The sequence below is a fragment of the Plectrocnemia conspersa genome, unplaced genomic scaffold (genome assembly GCF_051122295.1).
Source record: "Plectrocnemia conspersa isolate PC_06_02 unplaced genomic scaffold, ASM5112229v1 ptg000002l, whole genome shotgun sequence".
In the NCBI taxonomy this organism is placed as follows: domain Eukaryota; kingdom Metazoa; phylum Arthropoda; class Insecta; order Trichoptera; family Polycentropodidae; genus Plectrocnemia; species Plectrocnemia conspersa.
In genome coordinates, this window is record NW_028277166.1 from 15,510,692 (window position 1) to 15,530,744 (window position 20,053).

Here is a 20,053-nt window from a genome sequence, read left to right on the forward strand (position 1 = left end):
ATTTAATTCATTTTGTAGTAGTATTTTTAAAAGCATAAATCACAAACGTTCCCTTAAGTACTTGAAAACCACCTTTTATTATCTAATTATTATTAAATTAAAATCTCTCATTATATTTAAAATGTACTACAATTAATTGCCTGCTATCATTGTTCGAAATAAAAAAAACATTTGATGAAAATAATGTAACAAAAGGTATTTTAAATTTGGCGGGCAGCATTGTATCCGCCATCTTGTTTTGTCGACAAGATGGCGGTAGCGACTTAGCCTGTACAATTAGTCCAGTATTGCTAATCGAACCTGACGGACGTATCATTGCACTTTTTCTTATTTTTGCGTCGATCGTTAATTCTTATAGTTTAACATTTGTGGAACTGTGTTTAAAAACAATAATACAATACAATGTTTGAAGATTTCGATCTCTTCGCGGAAATCAATAGGGTGGTCGGTGATTCCGAGAGAACTGCAACGGAGACTTGCAATTTGGAACAAGAAGGTACTTTATCGTATTCATAGTTTTTCTATTTTTTATTTATTATTATATTATATTAAACTTCCAGATTATTTCGTGTCGATATATTTTACGGTGCGATAATTTTACTTTTTATTTTCATTCTAAATGTAATAAAAATATTTAATATTTAACTTCAAAGCATATATATAAGAAATGCACAGCGAGATTTTTTTATGGAAAATGTTATTAGCAATTAGTTTACGCATAGGATTGGCAGACGTCTGGACATGTCTAGTATTTTGATCTTTTGTTCAGATTATTTCACACAGAGCCGCCAAGAGAAATATCGGGGCCCGGTGCTTATTATTGCTGCCGCCCCTCCCCCCCCCAAATTTTTAAGTGACTCACAAAAACTCACAGTTAGCACAATTATGCGTTTTCTTATAAACCAATTCATAATTTGTTCACTGTGACCTATGGAGAATTGTAAAAAGTCATAGACTAATAGATAAAGGAACGGAGATCTGTTACTCGGAAACTCAGGCTCTTAAAATTTTTTTTTTATTCATATATTTTTTTTAAATATATCGACTTATCGCTCTAATTTCAAATGTTTTTTTGCATTTCTTTTACTTTACAAAAAAATGATCCGGGCTCCGGTTACTTACATCGACTGATCCCCCTCCCTTCTCGTCGGGTATACAATTCTTTATTGTACCAATCTTTTCTCCAGATGAATCTATTTTTATCTCTCAACTAATCTTAAAAATATAGAAATACACATTTTAAATCATACCTTGTATTTTTTATTATATCACATTTTCTGTTTAATTATTAATTAAAAAATTGCAGAGTTCAATATATTTATATGCACACTTTGAACCCATATAAGTTACATAACATTCTTAGATTACTAAAAAAATAATTGCATATTATTTGGTACTATTTATTTATTAACCTTTGCTTTACTGTGATGTACACTGAGTGTACATGTCATCTTATTATGTAAATATCCTTATAAATATGCCGAAAAAATGTTCATATTATAGATTGTTCTTCGCGATACACGAACGTACTCAATTTGATACTTTTAATATATAAGCAATGTTCGAAAGTGATAAAAATAAAAATTCTGTCAATAAAATCGGGTTTGTAAATTTACCAATTTAGTCAAACATTTAGATTTTCTTGCTTCTCACATGTGTAATGTTAGCGTACAGAGGATTTTAATTTGATGTTTTGATAATATTTTTGTAGATACATATTTTCTATGCTAAACTTCTGGATCTCTACAAAATAGTTGTAATATCTAATGAATTTACTTGTTTTCAAGTTATATTACAATACTTGTTAAATGGTCTTGACTTACACTATTATTGTAATTAACATTTTATTTTATTATTCGTGTTTTTTTAAAAATTTGAAATAACTAATTTCTATACACTGACTATACACCATAGTGCGCGGATTTTTTTTGTATCGAAAGGGTAACGTTATTTAAAATATGCATGGACATCAATTATAATTCTCGGTCGCGTCCACTGTTCTTGCCTGTAAAGTCTAGAACTGGATCACTTGGCAACTCTTTTCTGGCAAAAGCCGTTCGTCTGCTCAACACTGTGCATAAAGATATAGACATTTTCTCGTGCACATGTAGATTTTTGGTTCAATTCGAGTGGGACAATGCACACCTACCTGTTGAGGTGATTTGTGTATGTTATTTTATCTTGTTTTCGTGTTTTTACTTATATGTGTATGTGTGTGTATATGAAATTGTATGCATGCATATGGATGTATAATATGTATATATTTGTATGTATTTTAAAAATTGTAATATATCTTATACCTTTGGCAATCGTGACGCATTGGGTTTACCTGTCAGGTCACGATGGTTATAATTTTAATAAATAAATAAATCAATGAACAACATGAATCGACAGATTTTTTAGGAAAATCTCAAAATTCTTGAATAAATAATATTATGTTAACGAAACGACTTGTGAGTACAGTGGATGAGGCAACATTTCATAACTCAATTACCCAACTCATATATCTTTTTTAGGTTTAATTGTGTATTGTCGTGCACGAGAATTGGACCTTTGAGATTGACCAGTGGTACCAGACGTCGAAGTTCTTAGTGGATTTTGCCAATTTACTGAAAATGACTCTCAGCTGTGATGGTTTTAATAGGGTTTAAAGAATGTACTGGATTTTATTAATCTCAGATAACCAAACAGCTACTATACTTTTCTTTGGCTATAATTTCGGATTCGCAAAGTACTTCGGAACTTCATTTTTTCCAGCCATTTTGGAGGTCGCTTTCTTTTGTCGAAATACTTAAAGGATCCACATTTCGTCCCACGCTAAGTACAATAAAAAATGGATTGTTTCTGTTTCTTAAAATAAGTTCAGAAAAAACTTCGTAACGATTTTTTTTTTGTTTTCATTCAGTTCATGCGGCACCTATTTGTTAGGATTTTTTCATTTGTATTGATGTTTAAGTTAGCCACAACTGTGCAATCTCTTGAATTGGTGTGCGTGGTTAGGATTCAAGTAACGCTTCAGTTGGTCATTATCAACTTAAAAAGGACACCCACTACTTTCTTCATCTACAACAGTGAACGTTACATTATCCAATTTTTACAAACATACATTCGTGCGTGCTAGAGCCGAGGCACAAGAATAAATTCGTATACGTCGCACGAAAATATGATTGTGTGTTGTTTTTGTTTCTGCCTGCGCTGCAATAATGGTTATTATCGGGAAACTGCAGCGTATCGGCATATTTTGGAAAGTTTAGAAGAGATCGATAACTATTTTAAAAACATTTCAAAAATTAATAAAATATTTTTGTTATATAGTGATACAAATTACATACATAAGTTGGTAGTTCTATGATAAATTGTGAGAGTACCAATCCACAGACAGTTTACTGTTAACTGATACGCTAAAAATTCGTACTGCAATAATTTTGTGAATGCTTTGTCTACGTATACAGATGTATGCGAGAGAGAAGCGATACATGCGCGTAAGAATATTCGTTGTCTCGCTTGTTTTTGTTGAAGTGGCAATTCTCATTTCAAGGAATTTCGTCTGTGTCACATCCGGTTGTACAAATAAATATTTCCGTCTATTTCGCACAAAATAAAATATATGTAATATCACAGTAACTGGTTGTCAACTCTTACAATACGATTGTGTGAGTAAAGCATCTGTGTATTTTGGATAAAAAGTAGAAGGCGTGATGTTCTCTGATCCACAAGACTCTCGTATTTATTTTAATTACCATTTCACTGGGTTCCTTAACAGGTTCATTGCAAACAAATTAGCAAGACATTGACGAATTTTGCAAATTTCAAAGCTACAAAAATTAAAAAATAATTTAGGATTTGTTTATGTCTGACTTAATTCATTATGTCTGATTCATTTCATTAAACAAGTACCGTAATTATTTTATTTTTTTAGTCGTCAATGTCAGTTGTACTAGTTTATTAAGATAATTTGTTTGCATCTCATATTAATCTGAATTTAATTCTAGGAAGTTTAAAATAAGTGGAATACAATACATATATGTATGTAATAAATAATCAAGTTTAACGTGGTTCGGATTATTATTATTATTAAGCTTTTGATAAAAATATTACTTAATTATTAATTAAATATATTATTAATTAATTGTCGAATAAATATCCTATATGTATTTTTTTAGATTTAATGAATTCAAATCGATTTATTAATGAAAGTAAATATGGGAATTTGGATTTAAATAACCATTTCTTAATTAATGAAGATATTGATGTCACATCTATTCAAGAAAATGAAAATCTACCACAGATAGAAAACAGCATTGGTTATTATCGTAATAATTGTCAAAAGGCATTTGGCATTAAAAACTTTCAATTCATAGTTTAAATTTTTTTTAGATTCAACAAATCTTCAAGACCCATTGGTCAATGAGAGTGGTTGTGGAGATTTGAACTCAGATACCTTAAATTTGAATGAAGACGTTGATGTCGTTGGTAATCATGAGTATATTGGAGATTCATTGAAAATAGAAATCATCAGCGATACCTGTATCATTTGTCTAAAAACATTTTTCATCGTTAAAAATACCAAATTAATACACACTTGTGAAAAATGTATAGATACATGGAATATTCAAAATAAAGGTGACTACAAAGTTATATGTGAATTGTGCGGATGGCCGGTAAAAAATTCGCTGTTGAAAAAGCACAGCAATACCTTTCATTTTCTCAAGAATAAATTTAAATGCCCGACCTGCTACTTCACATTTAAAACTTTTGAAATGTTACAAAGGCACATGACATTCCATCTTAATGTCTCGTCGTATTGCCCTTATAATACATGCCATAGCATGTTGCCATCAGAATTTCACATGCAAGTGCATAAATCGGTCCATGAAGATCAATACTTTTGCAAAGAGTGTAAATCAAAATTTTTTTCAAAGTTCGCTCTGGCAGTTCATAAGGAGTCGCATAATTCGTATAAAAAATGCCACCTTTGCTACCAAAGTTTCACTAGAAAAAATGATTTAAAAGTTCATAATGAAAGGATTCATTCTCAGTTAGATGAACCAATAAAATGCAAACATTGTGATTCTATGTTTTATGTAAAGTATGACTGTCGACTTCATACATTAAAGATGCATAAAAATGCTTTAAAAAAGTAAGTGAATATTTTATTTCTTTTGGTAAAAATATCAAGTTTTTCGCTATGCGTCTCAATACAAAAAATCAATGCTCTTAAAAAGTCAATAATAAACACTAACTCATTTTAAAATAATTTTATTTATATATATATGTTTATATTTTTAAATCGACTTTTTGTATATTGTGTAGAATTCTTTCATTTTTAGCTGGTTTTGGTTTGTTTGTGACGGCCGTATGTAACGTTAAATCGATTTTCGGAACGAGTTACAGAAATGCTTCTCAGAAAATGGTGACGTAATGACAAAAAGCTAATTTTAGAATAACATAAATCTGAGAAAATTTGGTTCCATAAATCCCTTTCCTCTGTCAGATGCTAGAGATGCCAGAGATTCAAACCACGGCCGGCAGCGACGAGATTTTGATGTGATTTTTTTTAAGTAGTAGTTTTCTATCTCGTTCCGAGAAGCGAGATGTTGTTAAAAAAATTGTCATGTTTTTTAGATAGCTCCATCACAACAAAAACTAGTGGTACTAAATCCGGTCTTTTAAATGAAAATATCTTTTACAACTAAAGTATAGGATAACGCAAAGTCCTCTTATAAACCTAAGCATTTAAGGTTTTCGAAGAAAAATGAATCGAGTAGTCAAGATTTTATAAAATATATTAAATATTCATTAAATCACGTATTTTCTCAATTATCAATGAATATTGAAGTTGTGATTTACATGAAATATTTTTTAAATATGCCGTTTTTTGCAAATATTTATGGCACTGTGTAAACCATCGCTAGTTTATTGCTAGATAATGCCTAGATACTTAAAAGGAAATAAATGCGTTAAAAGCGGCATAAGCAAATGCCTTCAGTTTTTACGATACAACAAGCAAGTTGCCAGGTCATTGTCCGTTATTTGCCATCTTTTGATTAACTAAATGCATGACAACCGTTCGAGACCTTCTGAAAATGTTATGCATAAGCAAAGGACAGGACATTGGTATTTGAAACAACAAGTTGCTAAGTTCCGATGTGGCCAGGCCGACACATAAAAGATTCCAGTGTAAAAACAGACTGATGATAATAAATACAAATATCGAAAACTTTCATAATTAGCCATCACAGCGAAAAGTGGGCGAGCATGAAATCTCATATTAGCTGGCAAAGTGTATAAAGCAAATACTGACACACAAGAGCTTATTCAAACTCGAAACCAAATGAAGCAAAGTCAACCATCGAGACAGAGAAGAGCGAGAAAGCAGCCGCTTCCCTCTTCACGTCAACTCTGTTTCAGCTACAACGTCCGTAATCCAGAATTTAACCCGATTTTCGGAGACCACTATCTTCTATACAAATATACACTGAGACAGACCAGGACATCAGAAATTCGCTTTTCATATTGTTTAAGAGTATTTAAAAGTCTTAATAGACAAATAAGCTTTTAATAAAATACATATCTAGATGGTTGTTTGTAAAATTTCTCGCTGCGCATTCCATGTGTATATTTAGTTTATCTTTGGAATAAATATTGTTATTATTATAAAACAAGAAATTATGTATGTAAATAGTTTAATTCATTACAATATAGTAAATTAGCTTATAGTGTTTCTCAATTAGTTATGGTTGAATCAATGCCTTTTAGTATAAATAGGCTAAACTTTAAAGAAAGTATACACATTTTAGGTTACTTATATATTTATCTAGAATTGGATCTCCTGTTCATTTTATTTAAAAAAAAATGTTAGTCTACCTACTTTTACCTTATTTTATGGTGGAATTACATATTTTATAGTTATGTTTTCAATGATAATATAATGAGCCAAATCTACTGAAAAATATAAATGTGGTACCAATAATTAAAGAGTCAATTTACATTTAAGGGTATTGATATATAATATTAAATCAGTCATGTATCATTTTGTCTAATATTTTACTCGTGATTTTCAAATCTCGTGTGTCAAATCATATTACAGCATATCTTAATTAATTTGTGCATGTGTAGAATTTCGTTATGAAAACTATGGATTTATTATTTTTTATATCACACAAAATAGTTATTAGTTTATTATTGTTTTATCATTCAAAGTAAAAAACATATAAATATTGTAGTTATAATTAGTGTTTCTTGAACTTTGCATTCAAACAAAAGTTTATACTTCAGTTTTATTTTAATACAGAAATCGTACAAGATGATTTGAACAACATTCAAGATCTACTACCTGATATCAGTGATAGTCCTCTAAAAAATATAGGGAATATCATCAACAACGATAATAACAACTTCCAAGCGATAACGTTAGACCATACATACGCGATTTCCAATAAAGAAGAATTAGAGAACGTTCAATCAGTACAATTAAAAAATAACGTAGAAGATTCAATTATAGAAGAGAATATGCAGTATAATAACAAATGTATTATGTGTCTCGAGAATTGGGCTATTAATTTAAAAACTTACCCGATTTACATTTGTGAATATTGTTTAAGTCTTGGACGTGTAAATGACAAGTTCACATGTGGACTCTGCGGATGGCCATTTTTAAATGAGCAACTGTTAAATGAACACCACCTTTTATTTCATGAACCTGGAAACCAATCAAAATGCTCCATCTGTCACTTTAGTTTTAATACTCATGAAAAAATGAAAGAGCACGCAATACATCACGAATTAAACATCACGAAGTGCAGTAACTGCACTGGAACGACACTATCCCGTTTCCACGAAATAGTGCATATATCGATGCACGTACACCGACATTTTTGTGGAAGTTGCAGATTGTATTTTTTAAAAAGGGCTGAACTATTTGCGCACAATAGATCTCACGAAAAGAAGTTTAATTGCGCGTATTGCCCGAAAATATTCAAAAAATATGTTGACTTAAAGTTGCATGTAAAAAGGATGCACTTCCAGAAAAACGTGATATGTAATCGCTGTAAAGCTGAATTTAATAATAAATATGATCTCGATGTACATGTTACGACTTCGCATGGTAAATATAAAAAAAATACAAACAAACTGCTGCGAAGGTCCAGCATGTGAGTAACCATTTTTAACTAGCTTCATAACTAAACTAATTGTAATCCCAGCCTATATTTCAATAAATTATATTTTTTATTACACAATTAGAAGTAGTGAATTAAACATATACATAATTGTTACAATTTTTATTCTTTTATTTTTTGTAATGATAAGCATAGCGAGAAAATTGTTGTTTTACAAATGTAATACAAATATTATTAATGTCATTAAATGTTTATCCGTTTTAGGCATAAACACCAGAAATAAACATACAACATTGAACAATAGTTAAGACTGTATATATTAAGACAATAATTAAGATTACTTATTTTGTAAGAACATATACATATTTTAAACATTTTTATGAATAATTTGCATATTATATTCGTTTGTATATAGGAGCTATTGATAATTTTTATAAAATATTTTTAAGTAATACACAACTTTGGAAATGCTTTAAAATTGTAAGTACACTATGTAACTATTTTTTATAATATATGTCAACTGATTTATTTTATTTATCATTTAATATGCAAATATTAATTTTAGGTGCACATATTTAGCTTAAGTTAAAAAAATGCTAGGCTATGTCTAGCAATGCTTCACATAACAAGATACTGAATGTAATCGAAAATAAAAGTAAGTAAAATATATTTATCCTATTAGTATTATCATGTATAGCTACAGTGTTTTTACCATTTAATCCGACCTGAATGATTTAAGATACGAGCTTAATACTCTTAAATTGTCAAGTCGTTAAATTTGTTAAAAAAAAAAAAAATTCTAGAAAAGAATGAAACACCCAGTAGCGATGGATTGTTAGAGACGGTCTGCTTCAACTTTGCCTAGCCGAGAGATTACCATCAGATACTGTACCATCGAATACTGAGTAGCTGTAAAGATCTAAGTCACCAGTGCACCTCTAAAGACCACAGCAGAAGGCCTGCGTCACCCTCTAAAGGTATGTCACCAGAGCGCCCTCTAATTTTAAATAAAACATGTATCTAGTAATATAAAACTAGCAACAAAAATGTATGGCTCCATACCTCAAACTGTACATATTTATTCTTTTTTTCTATAGGCCAAACTATTTTTAGTGAGTTTTATATATAAGCACTATATGTTAAGTAATCCTAAATATCTGAAAAGCATTTAGTATTCGATAATTTTCGTTATGAAAAACCGTTTATTTAAGTTGATAAAATATTAATAAAACTTTACCACAATATTACAATATTACAATGAATAATCAGGGGCTTTGTACACCTTGCATTTTTACAAGCCTCGTTTTATTTTATCATAATATATTTTTACCACCATTGGATGAGATACAAATTATTTCTAAATATACTCTGTTAACGTTTTCTCAACTAAATTAAACATATTTTTATCTGTAGTTATTCTACACAGAATAAACAATGTGGTGCAAACCAAATCACTTAGTAGCTAATAGTTTGAAGAAGTCTTTAAACGTGTGTACTTAATGTTACTCTTTTTTCCCAACATTTTAATTGTACAAAATATTTGCTATTCTGCAACATAATGAGCCTTGAAAAAACCTTGATAGTTTTAGTAATTATCATAAATCTGAAAAATAACAATAAAGATAACCTGTTTATAATACATCTTATTTTACTGAACAAATCTTATGCATGTTCTTAAAAATCTTGTAAAAATCTACTATTGAACCAAAAATATTACATAAAGTTCAGCTTCAGTTTTCTTGTTAAATACAATTTTTAAGATACATATCTATCTTTACCAGCACGTAGACCAGTGGTGTAGTTATATGCTATATATTAATACCCGAAAGACTTGGGTTCTAACCGCATTAGGAATCTTTATATTTTTTAATTTTTATTTTGTCCGGTGATCGGAATTAGAGTGATTGTTTATAAAATTAATTTCCATCGATAGTCACATATTAGGTTTTTCTAGATTTTCCTAATCCAAGGATGAATATTATAGTGATTTATTTTAATTAAGCTAGGTTGTTCATATTAGGTATACAAATTATCTGATAATAAATTACTTTAGCCCAGCGATTCTCAACCTGTGGCGCGGCGTTACTACAAGGGGGGCGCGAGTATATTTATAAACAAAATTAAAACTTTGTTGAAGGTCAAATAAAAGAAATTGTATAATTAAAAAAATTATATATATATATATATATATATATATATATATATATATATATATATATATATATATATATATATATATATATATATATATATATATATATATATATATATATATATATATATATATTTAAAATAAGAATACAGTTTATAATTACATATTACCAATAAATAATTTATTATATTTATTATTTAAGTTTATTAGTATGAAACAAATACCAGTTAAATATGTTATTGTTATTACTTAATGACTTCTTTGAGCCTGCTTCTCATTGCAATGTTTTTGAAATGAAGGAGTAATACCAGATATGGATACCCTAAGTCATGGTTTCCCAAACTATGTTCCGCGGAACACTGGTGTTCCGCGGATCCAAAATAGGTGTTCCGCGGAGCCTAAATAGATATTTCACAAAAATTTAGAGTAGATTAAAAAAATTGTTAGTCTTGCTAATACATAAAAATTGTTCATAAATCTGATAAAAATTTAACAACTGTGTTAAATATTCAACATTGATGTGTATAAAATCTGGAGTATTTAAAGTTTAGTGGTATTTAAACAATATTTTTTTTGTTAATTAATCACACGATATAAGTGCTTGTTATACGAATTTTATTTATGTGACTACATATGCTACTAGCAGTCACTGTATTTTGCATAGGCATGCACTGTTGACTAGAAAAAAATTCACAAATTTAAAAAATGTTATGAAGTAGCCGTGAAAATGATAAACTATGTAAAATCTAGACCACTTCAATCCAGATTATTTAAAATTTTGTGCGATGAAATGGATAGTGAACACGAAGCACTTTTTTTACATACTGAAGTGAGATGGCTATCCATAGGAAAAGTACTATTAAGAGTTTATGAATTTCGAAATGAAATATTAGTCTTCTTGAAAGCACAAAATAATTTGCAGCATCATTTTATAAAATTTTTAACAAATCCTTCCTGGTTGATACATCTGCATATCTGGCGGATATTTTTACAAAATGAAATGATGTTAACTTATAATTACAAAAAAAAAGTATTACAATTTTTAATATGAGAGACAAAATTGAATCTTTTGATAAAAAATTACAATTTCAGATTTTATCGGTTGAATCTCATAATTCTGATTGTTTTCCTGTCTTGGATATGAATGCTTAAATGAATTGAATTTTCAAGTAGATAAAAAAGTTTCACAAGTATTTTTAGAACACCTATATCACTTGAAAATAACTCTTTCGGAATATTTTCCGAAAACTAGTAAGGACGATTCCTGGGTTCGGAATCCATTTTCCGTGACAGTAAAACCAGTGGGCTTAAAGGATTATGAGAATTTAGTTAATGACTCTGATTTGAAACAAAAATATCAGCCATTAAATAATTTCTGGGCGAGTCTGACTGAAGAGTTCCCCAAGGTGTCAAAACAAGCTCTGGTTGGTTTACTTCCGTTTTCCACGACGTATTTATGCGAAGTGGGATTTTTTAAGTATATTGCAACAAAAACAAAATACAGAAATAGACTCCACGCCACGGCAGATATGAAAATACAACTAACCAAAATTGTGCCTGATATAAAAAAATTGTTATTTAAGAACCCAAAATCATCAATCATTAAGAGTTTTATTTATTTGTATTTTTATGTTTATTAAATAAATTTAATAACATTTCTTTCATAACATGTTTTATTTTATCATGAATTATTTAGCCTAAAAAATAAGCTAAGTGTTCCGCCAAAATTTTCGGATTTGCCAAGTGTTCCGTCGCAGAAAAAGTTTGGGAAACCCTGCCCTAAGTTATTTTTCTATATTTAGCTGTGATCTGTATTTTGTTTTCAACGAGGCCACCGCAGAAAATCCGGTTTCGCAAAGATGTTGAAAACGGTAAAAGTATTTGGAAAGCTCTTCGTTTTAATGTCGCAAACTCGTCATCCAAACCAGCCCAAAATTCAAAAATCAATTTCTTATTAAATTGTCTTTTGATTTCACTGTTTGTTGTAAAATCACTAAAAGTTTTCTCTTCAGAAGTCCAGAGACCTTGTGGAACATTGTGATATGGGTCCCTAACCCACTCGTAACTTGCTAGAAATTTTTCTTCAGCAAAAAAGTATTTTTTTTAATTTTTTGCTAGCATGCTTAGAGGTTTGTTTATAGTTAATAAAATCACGTTTATATATACTTCTTTGGTTTTGTATGTCTTTACAAATTCATTTATATTCGGAAACATTTCCAATTTCTTTTCATTTAAATTTCTAAGCCACAAATCCAATTTTCTACAAAAAGAATTGACTTTATCATTTGTTTCCAAAATATATGTATTTGTTCCTTATTAGTTGAAGATTCAAGACATTTAACTTCTCAAATATATCGAATAAATAATCCAATTTCATAATAAATACAGTATCTTGAAACATCACGGCTTCTTGTCGATTTTCTTCTTCCAGAAAAATACAGATTTCTTCTCTTAATTCAAAAACACGTTTCAAAAACTTCCCACGTGATAACCATCTAGCTTCGCTTTCTTCTATCGGCTAAAGTTTAGCCGATAGAAGAAATCATTTATTTATGAATAAAATAAATAAATTAATCATTTTTTAGATATATAGTCTTGGGGATTGTCCATCTTAAAATGTTAGATTAAAAAAAGTAGATTATTGAGGATGTCACTTGCGTTAAAGGTGTGTTCGCTTATTGATTTAATTTTAATAAAATGTAGTTTGGATCTAATCTAAAGCAATAATCGCAGCTAATCGCAATCGTATGACGTCACACTATACCATTATCACCTGTTACAAAAAGACTTAAATAATACCGGTTGTTGCTTTTCCGTTCAGTCCATCGTCGGACGTTGGCAAGTGATTGTCAATACTGACAATCACTCCAATAGAACATCATAAAAAATATTGCCAGTGCTGTCATGAAAAATTGAAATACCAACAGAAAATATTGACAAGGAACAAATACGCGATATTAATAAATTATTAATTATCTAAAAAATAAGGTAAATAAATATTTTTTATTTATTAAATACATATTTTATGGTAATTATAAAACTAAAACTAAAAATTATTATGGATAGCATTTTCATTTCCAAATGTATGTCATGCTCAGTTTCGAAATAATAGCATTGTCTGGTAATTGCAGTTTTTTCAAGGATCTTTGCACAAACTGCAGTTTAGACTCAAATGAAACTATTTACATAAAAATGTTTTAAAATGAAAAACTAGTTTATTAACGTTTTATATGTTACCTTGATTTTATTACGCTTTTTCCGTATTTATTATACGCTTTTTCCGTATATATTATATCAGTCATACTTCATTATCATAAATATCTAAATGTAAAATTATTAAGAACATCATAATTTGTTTATATTTATTATAAAATATAACTAGTTTTCTTCTTAAATATAGGTAAAATAGTTTGATTAAATACATATTCACTATTGTATTTATTGTAGGTACTAATTGTGCAATCTTATTTTCTATCTAAAATTCATTCAGTGAAAGTTTACTGTAAAAATCAGTAAAAAAGACCCACGCTCGACCATAAATCAATGTTTCCTAACAATAAATCGATCTGCAGTTTTAAGTACACATTTGGATAAAATCAAACATTCTATAAAATTTAAACAATTGTATAATTAATTCGCTTTAATCCGAGATTTTGTAATCAGTGATAAAATTAAGTTCTTAAAGCGTGTCAAATATGTTTTGCTTATTCATTAGTCAATCCATAAATGTTAGATAATATTTTATATATAATAATGAAGTAAATTCTTAGTTTAAATTTTACTTGATAACTTACTAAAATCATACTTGTTTTTGTTGTATATTTTTTATCGTCCCAGAAATACCGGAATGCGTAATGTTTTTTTTATAATACCATTAGCGAAACTACCGAGATGATTAGTGAGTCATCGCAATCATCATCTTGCAAAAAAATCACTATATCTAATTTCTATATTGTGCTCATCATCAGGTGTACTCGTTAGAACGAACCATGGGCGTGAAAGTTTTGATTTGATAAAAGTATTTTATGCAATAACTTATCCATTTTATTTTTTACTAAAGTGTTTTTCTATTTATTTAACAGGAATTAGTAAAAAAAAAACGAGGTTGTTCGATTGGTATTTCAAATTGATTGACTCACAATGGCAGAGGTAAGATTATAAATATTTAAAATATGTTATATATAATATAAAAATATAGAAACAATAATTACATATTTTATTCTCTATATTCATATAAATTACGATAATCATAAATGGTATTAAATATTATTTTTGTGACTTACTAAAATATAATTTATATTTAAGCTATTTATAGTAGACATTAAAGCTTAAGTTTAATTGTTGATTAAATAATACTATGATATTCAGATAATCATTTGCTTAGATTTAGATGTTATATTTGATACACCGATTAGATTAGACAATCATGGGGAATTTCACAAATTATGTGCTTTAATGATACTACTGCATACAATATTTATTTTTTTTAAATAATGACAGTTATTTCGCCACATAATAATAACAAATCAACGATTTGCGATTTTTTTATACATACATATATTTCAATTAGCACTTATGTCAATCATCATGTTCCACTTTTGCCCACACTTGATACCAAATTTCTTTTTAATTATTCATGTTCTATTATATCAATTTGGTGTTAGTCGTTAGAGCGTAATTTATTTGTTAGAATGTTGTTAGAATTCACTCACGACTAGTAATGTGTATTTCTATTTGCTATCCATTTATTTGGAACTGTTCTGAAATATAATATGGATACCACAGTTTTAAGAAATATACTTATATATTCTATATACATATACTTTGAAAGTAATTTAAAATATAAATTGTGGAGTATTGAGAATGCACGAGTTTTGGGATTGTTTAATCAGAAATATTTATATAGCATATAAACATATTAATTTTATTTCACTGCCATAAATGTATCAGTAATTTTTCCCAATAAGGTCTGGTTTTTTCAATGTTTAATTTAGATAGCGTGGTATATACTAAGTTAAATTAGTACAGATTTTCGTTATTAATATAATAATCATGAGTTTTTAAAGATGCTTCAAAAATTGTTCTTAAAATTAATACCAAAATTATATTTATGTTTGTAATAGGGAATTTTTATTTTAGTTGTAATTAGTATTCTATCTTGTTTATTTTTCAATTGCAGTCGGTGATAGTATTTTTACAGCTATGGACTGATTTTATAATATTATATTCTTAAATTAGTTTATTTATAAATTTTCATCTAGCAGTTGTAGTTTTTTATTTAAAATAATTACATTATATTAATGAAAACAACATAACCAACAAATCTTAGCTGAAAAGATAGTGTTTGAAATTAGTGCAAAAATAAATCAGGCTTTTTGAATTTTATTGTAATCAAGTATAATCTCTAAATCTAAATAAAAAGGCAAGTTTTATACATAATGATAAAAATAGTAATAAAACATATTTTATAATTATAGTAAATGGGCTAAAAATTACTTTTATATTAGTTTAATTTAGATAAAAACATATAGTACATATTTCATAAATAATAAAAAATATGCAAAAAAGTGTTACTTGTGAAAAATAAAAGGAAAAATATATGCGATTAAAATAATAATAATCACGTCAGCTGATAATTTTATATATAAATCTAATCATATTATCTGGTACAATGTATCATTATTATATTTTAAATCTATAAATGTACTTATTATACATATGTATATGTTAGAGTTTTATAAATATTCACAGACAAAAATATAAAAAGATCATTGATGTCATCAAACTATGACATTGAATTCACTAAATATCAAGAACATATTTAACGTCCATTATCGATCGAATGGCAATTGATCGTCAATGAATTAGGAAATCTGTCGTATATAACACATTAACCGTGATAATATTATTTTATATTATTTGTTTTTAATGTGACTTATTTTATAAATAACCTTAACAGGAATTTATAAAATAATCATACATTAATCAATTTATTATATATTTATGAAGTTACTTTAATATATAATGAATTATTAAGTAGCTAAATAATATTATTCTTATAAAAAGAAGTTTAAATTGATTTAACATATCTATATATATAGTTTTGCAATAAAATTAAAAAATCAGAGTAGTCAATTATGTCACTAAAATATCAATCATTATGGAGCAAAGTGGATAGGTACACTTATTTCTCGATTTACGTTCCATGAAATATCGCGTAAATCAAGACAGATTGAAATTTGCAATGAAACGATAGTATTCACATGTATTTTTTAACGTTTCTTTAAATTATAAAATGCACAATAAAAATTACTACTATTCCAAAAAGCAATTCAGGAGAGGTTTCAGATTTAGTAAAAGTGTAAAAAGTGGAAGTTAGGATATTGCTACACGTGTGTAACCAAATATGATTAGGAGTATTTTGTAAATAGTTTTATCGATGTAACTTGTGTTTCTTAATATAAACATCCAAATAATAGATTCTAAAAATTAAATATATACTGTCATATGCGTTCTATGTTTTAACTGTGTTGAGAAATTTTCTTGCGTATAATGAACTTTATTATCGCGATAATTATGATAAACTGTTGTAAATTATCAGATTGTCGCCTGAATTTAGATCATACTTTCCGCGCTTGATGTAAGTAATAATTAAATTACGTCTTAAGATATGCTTTTATATAGTATGTTAAGAAAGAATATGATCTCGTTGCCCTTGAAAATATTAACAGGACAAACTTTCATTTGCACCGTCGCAAATACTTCTTAAACACAATAAGAATAAAACAACTCTCCGTATGTAATATGCGGTGGGTTGTTTTATTATTATTATTATGCAAAAAGCTCCAGACGAAGTCCGTAAAATATGACAAAAGGCAATTTCAAATGGGGCGGTGTTTAAAAGCAATTTTAAAATTACCAATCCAAAGTCGAGTATGTCATTAAGTTTCAACTGAAAACATTAACATACTTTTCGAAACATAATTTGTTTGAAAAAATGCTTTACTGCATGGTATACAATGTAAAGTTACTGGCTAAAAAGTCGTTTTGTAGATTATCGAATAGTTAGCAATGCTTAAATTATTTTTAGCCTAATCCTGCAAATGTTAAAAGCTAGTATAATCAATAAAAAATTTCATTTATATTTGTATTATCCATAATTTTGTTTAGAAAATTGTTTTTAGAGCTAGTTTAATTAAGTTTTTTTATATCTCGAAGTAGTTGCATTACCATGCAGAAATCAGATATGTTTTGTTCTCCATAGTAACAGTATTAATTTATGAATACAGGTTCAAGGCTATTTTACTGACTTGGAAATCCCATCCTTAACATAACTTCCAAAAATCATTAAGATTTTACGATTTTACGATCATTACGATTTTACGAGCAATGGCTTTGCAGATTTTTATTTTCAAGCATTTCTTGTGTCGAGTACGTCTGGATAAGGAATCCAGTTTGTATGCGTAGTTGTATGCGTGTACATTGTGGCTCAAAACAATTTCGCTCAGAATATTATTTATACATGTTTATTTAACATAGATTTATGATATTATAAAGAGTCCTTTATAAATTGGTAGACATTATACTTTATTTCCTTGGATAGGGCGGAAAGTAGTTTTCTTTTTCCGAGCTTAGACATTAAATGAACCATAATTAATTAACCAAATCGAAACACAATAATACAATATATTTAATTTTCATAATAATTGTTATCTTTGATTTTAAAATAAAACGTAGAAAATATAATAAAAAATGTTCCTGCACTTAATAAATAACAGCGATGACGAATCAACGAATGTCATTAAAAGAAAAAGGGAGACAACAGCATACGCGCCTGTATCTTTTCTCTCTCTCATATACCTGTATACAATGCATTCGCAAAACGGAATCCTTATCCCGAGCGTACAAAGTGAAAAATAACGTTTCACGTCTTGCTTTATTTCTAAGGGCTATAACATATAATGTGTTTTTTACAATATTATAATTTGACTAATATATTTTTAGTAGATATTTTTAACTTTTAAACTATTATGTTGTGAACAGGATCGTAGTTGCACGTTTAATATTTTATTTTAAATGTTATGTATACATTTCATAAAGAGCGAATATATTATTTTAGTTTTATAAAAAATGAATCAGATCAGTAAAAAAAATCATTGTTAAGGTATTTATGCATATGTTTAAACTAGAAAATGAGAGCAAGAAAAAAATAAATTTTATCGTAAAACTTAAATTATAAAATTTCTTTTAATTGAAAATCGTCATTCAATCGTTGTAAATTTTAATATATTATTTATATTCATTCTCTGTTTGGTTTACCTTTCTAATCAATAAATGCCGAAGAAGTCTTAATTGGAATCAATTTTTTTTTTTAATATTGTGGACATATTTTTTTCTTTTGTAAAACAGAGTTAAACATATTTGAGGGTATCATGTTGTCAAGAGTCATTATCAGTTATTTCGGGAAATTGATAATATTTTTAATTTAAAAAACTATAATGATATCAAGTTTTAGATCCCATACTCACAAAAAAATGGTACATAATAATAAATATCTCTTTACTTGGAATTAATATTTCTAAGAAAACTAACGTGTCTGTGTTTCAGGCTCCTTGATCATATTTAATTTACGAGTTTAATAATTCAAGATGCGACGTATTATACTTTTAACACATTTTTACATTATATTTGTTTATGTATATTATACAATATATTGTCAGTATAATTTTCACAAATTTTATCCTGAATTTTCTTTAAGCTTCAACATTTTTACCCGTCAAGTTTGTCAGATGCTTTGATCCATTGTAAATTGTTTTAAAATATATAAGCTCATGTTGTTTGGTCTTTGAGAGATTTCACTGTATGAAGCTCTTTAGCAATTTTAAATTTAGAAGTACATTTATGTATGAAAATTAATACCTGTACAGTATCTTTTTAGCCGTTACTTATTTAAAATAATACTATACTAATAAAGGGACAAAAAGTCCTATTATTACTGTTAGCAAAATACAGTATGCTCCTGTTTTTTTACAAATCTCAACTTGAATTAAATCAATGATCATAAAACAATTTAAAAATTGACAAATTCTGCAATGTATTATCAATTTAATTTTTTTATAGAGGCGTTGAAAACATAATTTTGATTAGCTAGCCCTATATTATAGAATAAGGCAGTGAATGTCACAATATCCAATTTTATACACATATTTTCTAGTATGAAAATGACCATGTTTTTTATTGTTGGTACTTGTATGAAGTTTTATAAGATTAGTACAAATATTATATTATTTTTATAGCTTTATTTTAAATGACTTATAGTTTAGAAAACATGTGTCTGATTAATTGTTTGTTTACTAGGATTTTATTTTCTGTTTTTTCCCCTTGTAAATTTAATACTTATTTCAACTAACATTCATATACAAAAAAATAATATTTTTATGTTACCTAGTAGGGATTAAGATTTTTTTATATTACATATACTACATTTTTTTAATAATCATATAAATCTAAAAAAAATAATACAATATGAAATCTAACATACACAGTTTTTAAGGTGTTTAAGTGGCGAGATGATGAAATTGAATCAGATATTTCATACGTACAGACAGACAATCACTTAACTCTTAATGGGTCACGTTTGTTTTCCTCGCCATTCAATCAAACCATTTTCATTTTTCAGAGCGCGAGAGGCGAGGTCAATCCCGGATTCGTCTCTGATTCTGGTTCTCCGGACAACAAGAATGTGGACTACAGCGTGTTCACGAGACCCTCTTTAAAAGTA

General features: G+C 27.9%; 2 protein-coding genes and 1 long non-coding RNA gene across 4 annotated transcripts in view; all 3 read left to right on the forward strand.

The window, feature by feature from the left end:
• The first annotated feature begins 278 nt into the window (after positions 1–278).
• On the forward strand, positions 279–8,278 carry LOC148237838 (uncharacterized). 2 transcript variants are annotated; one of them, XM_088204424.1, is made up of 2 exons: positions 279–496; positions 7,295–8,278. In XM_088204424.1, exons 1-2 carry the CDS (start codon positions 403–405, stop codon positions 8,155–8,157), a joined length of 957 nt encoding a protein of 318 aa, XP_088060550.1. In that variant the 5' UTR covers positions 279–402; the 3' UTR covers positions 8,158–8,278. The 2 variants fall into 2 exon arrangements, 1 of the variants encoding a protein (XP_088060550.1); XR_015812342.1 differs by lacking the exon at positions 7,295–8,278 and adding an exon at positions 4,164–4,277 and having other exon boundaries at positions 405–496.
• A 185-nt stretch (positions 8,279–8,463) lies between these two features.
• LOC148237839 (uncharacterized) lies at positions 8,464–9,055 on the forward strand. Its single transcript, XR_015812343.1, has 3 exons — positions 8,464–8,600; positions 8,686–8,775; positions 8,924–9,055. It is a non-coding gene; the product is annotated as an uncharacterized LOC148237839 (long non-coding RNA).
• Positions 9,056–13,087: 4,032 nt separating this feature from the next.
• Positions 13,088–20,053, forward strand: part of LOC148237840 (sodium-dependent nutrient amino acid transporter 1-like) — a 30,289-nt gene continuing 23,323 nt past the window's right edge. Inside the window, exons 1-3 of the mRNA XM_088204411.1 lie at positions 13,088–13,260; positions 14,355–14,421; positions 19,952–20,050. Coding sequence (XP_088060537.1) covers positions 14,413–14,421; positions 19,952–20,050 — 108 coding nt within the window. The 5' untranslated portion in view covers positions 13,088–13,260; positions 14,355–14,412. The remainder of the gene's footprint in view (positions 13,261–14,354; positions 14,422–19,951; positions 20,051–20,053) is intronic.

Excerpts from the sequence above, each read along its gene's own strand:
- LOC148237838 (XM_088204424.1), top strand. The coding sequence starts at position 403 with ATGTTTGAAGATTTCGATCTCTTCGCGGAAATCAATAGGGTGGTCGGT. Across the intron at positions 497-7,294 it reads TTGCAATTTGGAACAAGAAG|AAATCGTACAAGATGATTTG; the intron begins GTACTTTATCGT and ends ATTTTAATACAG.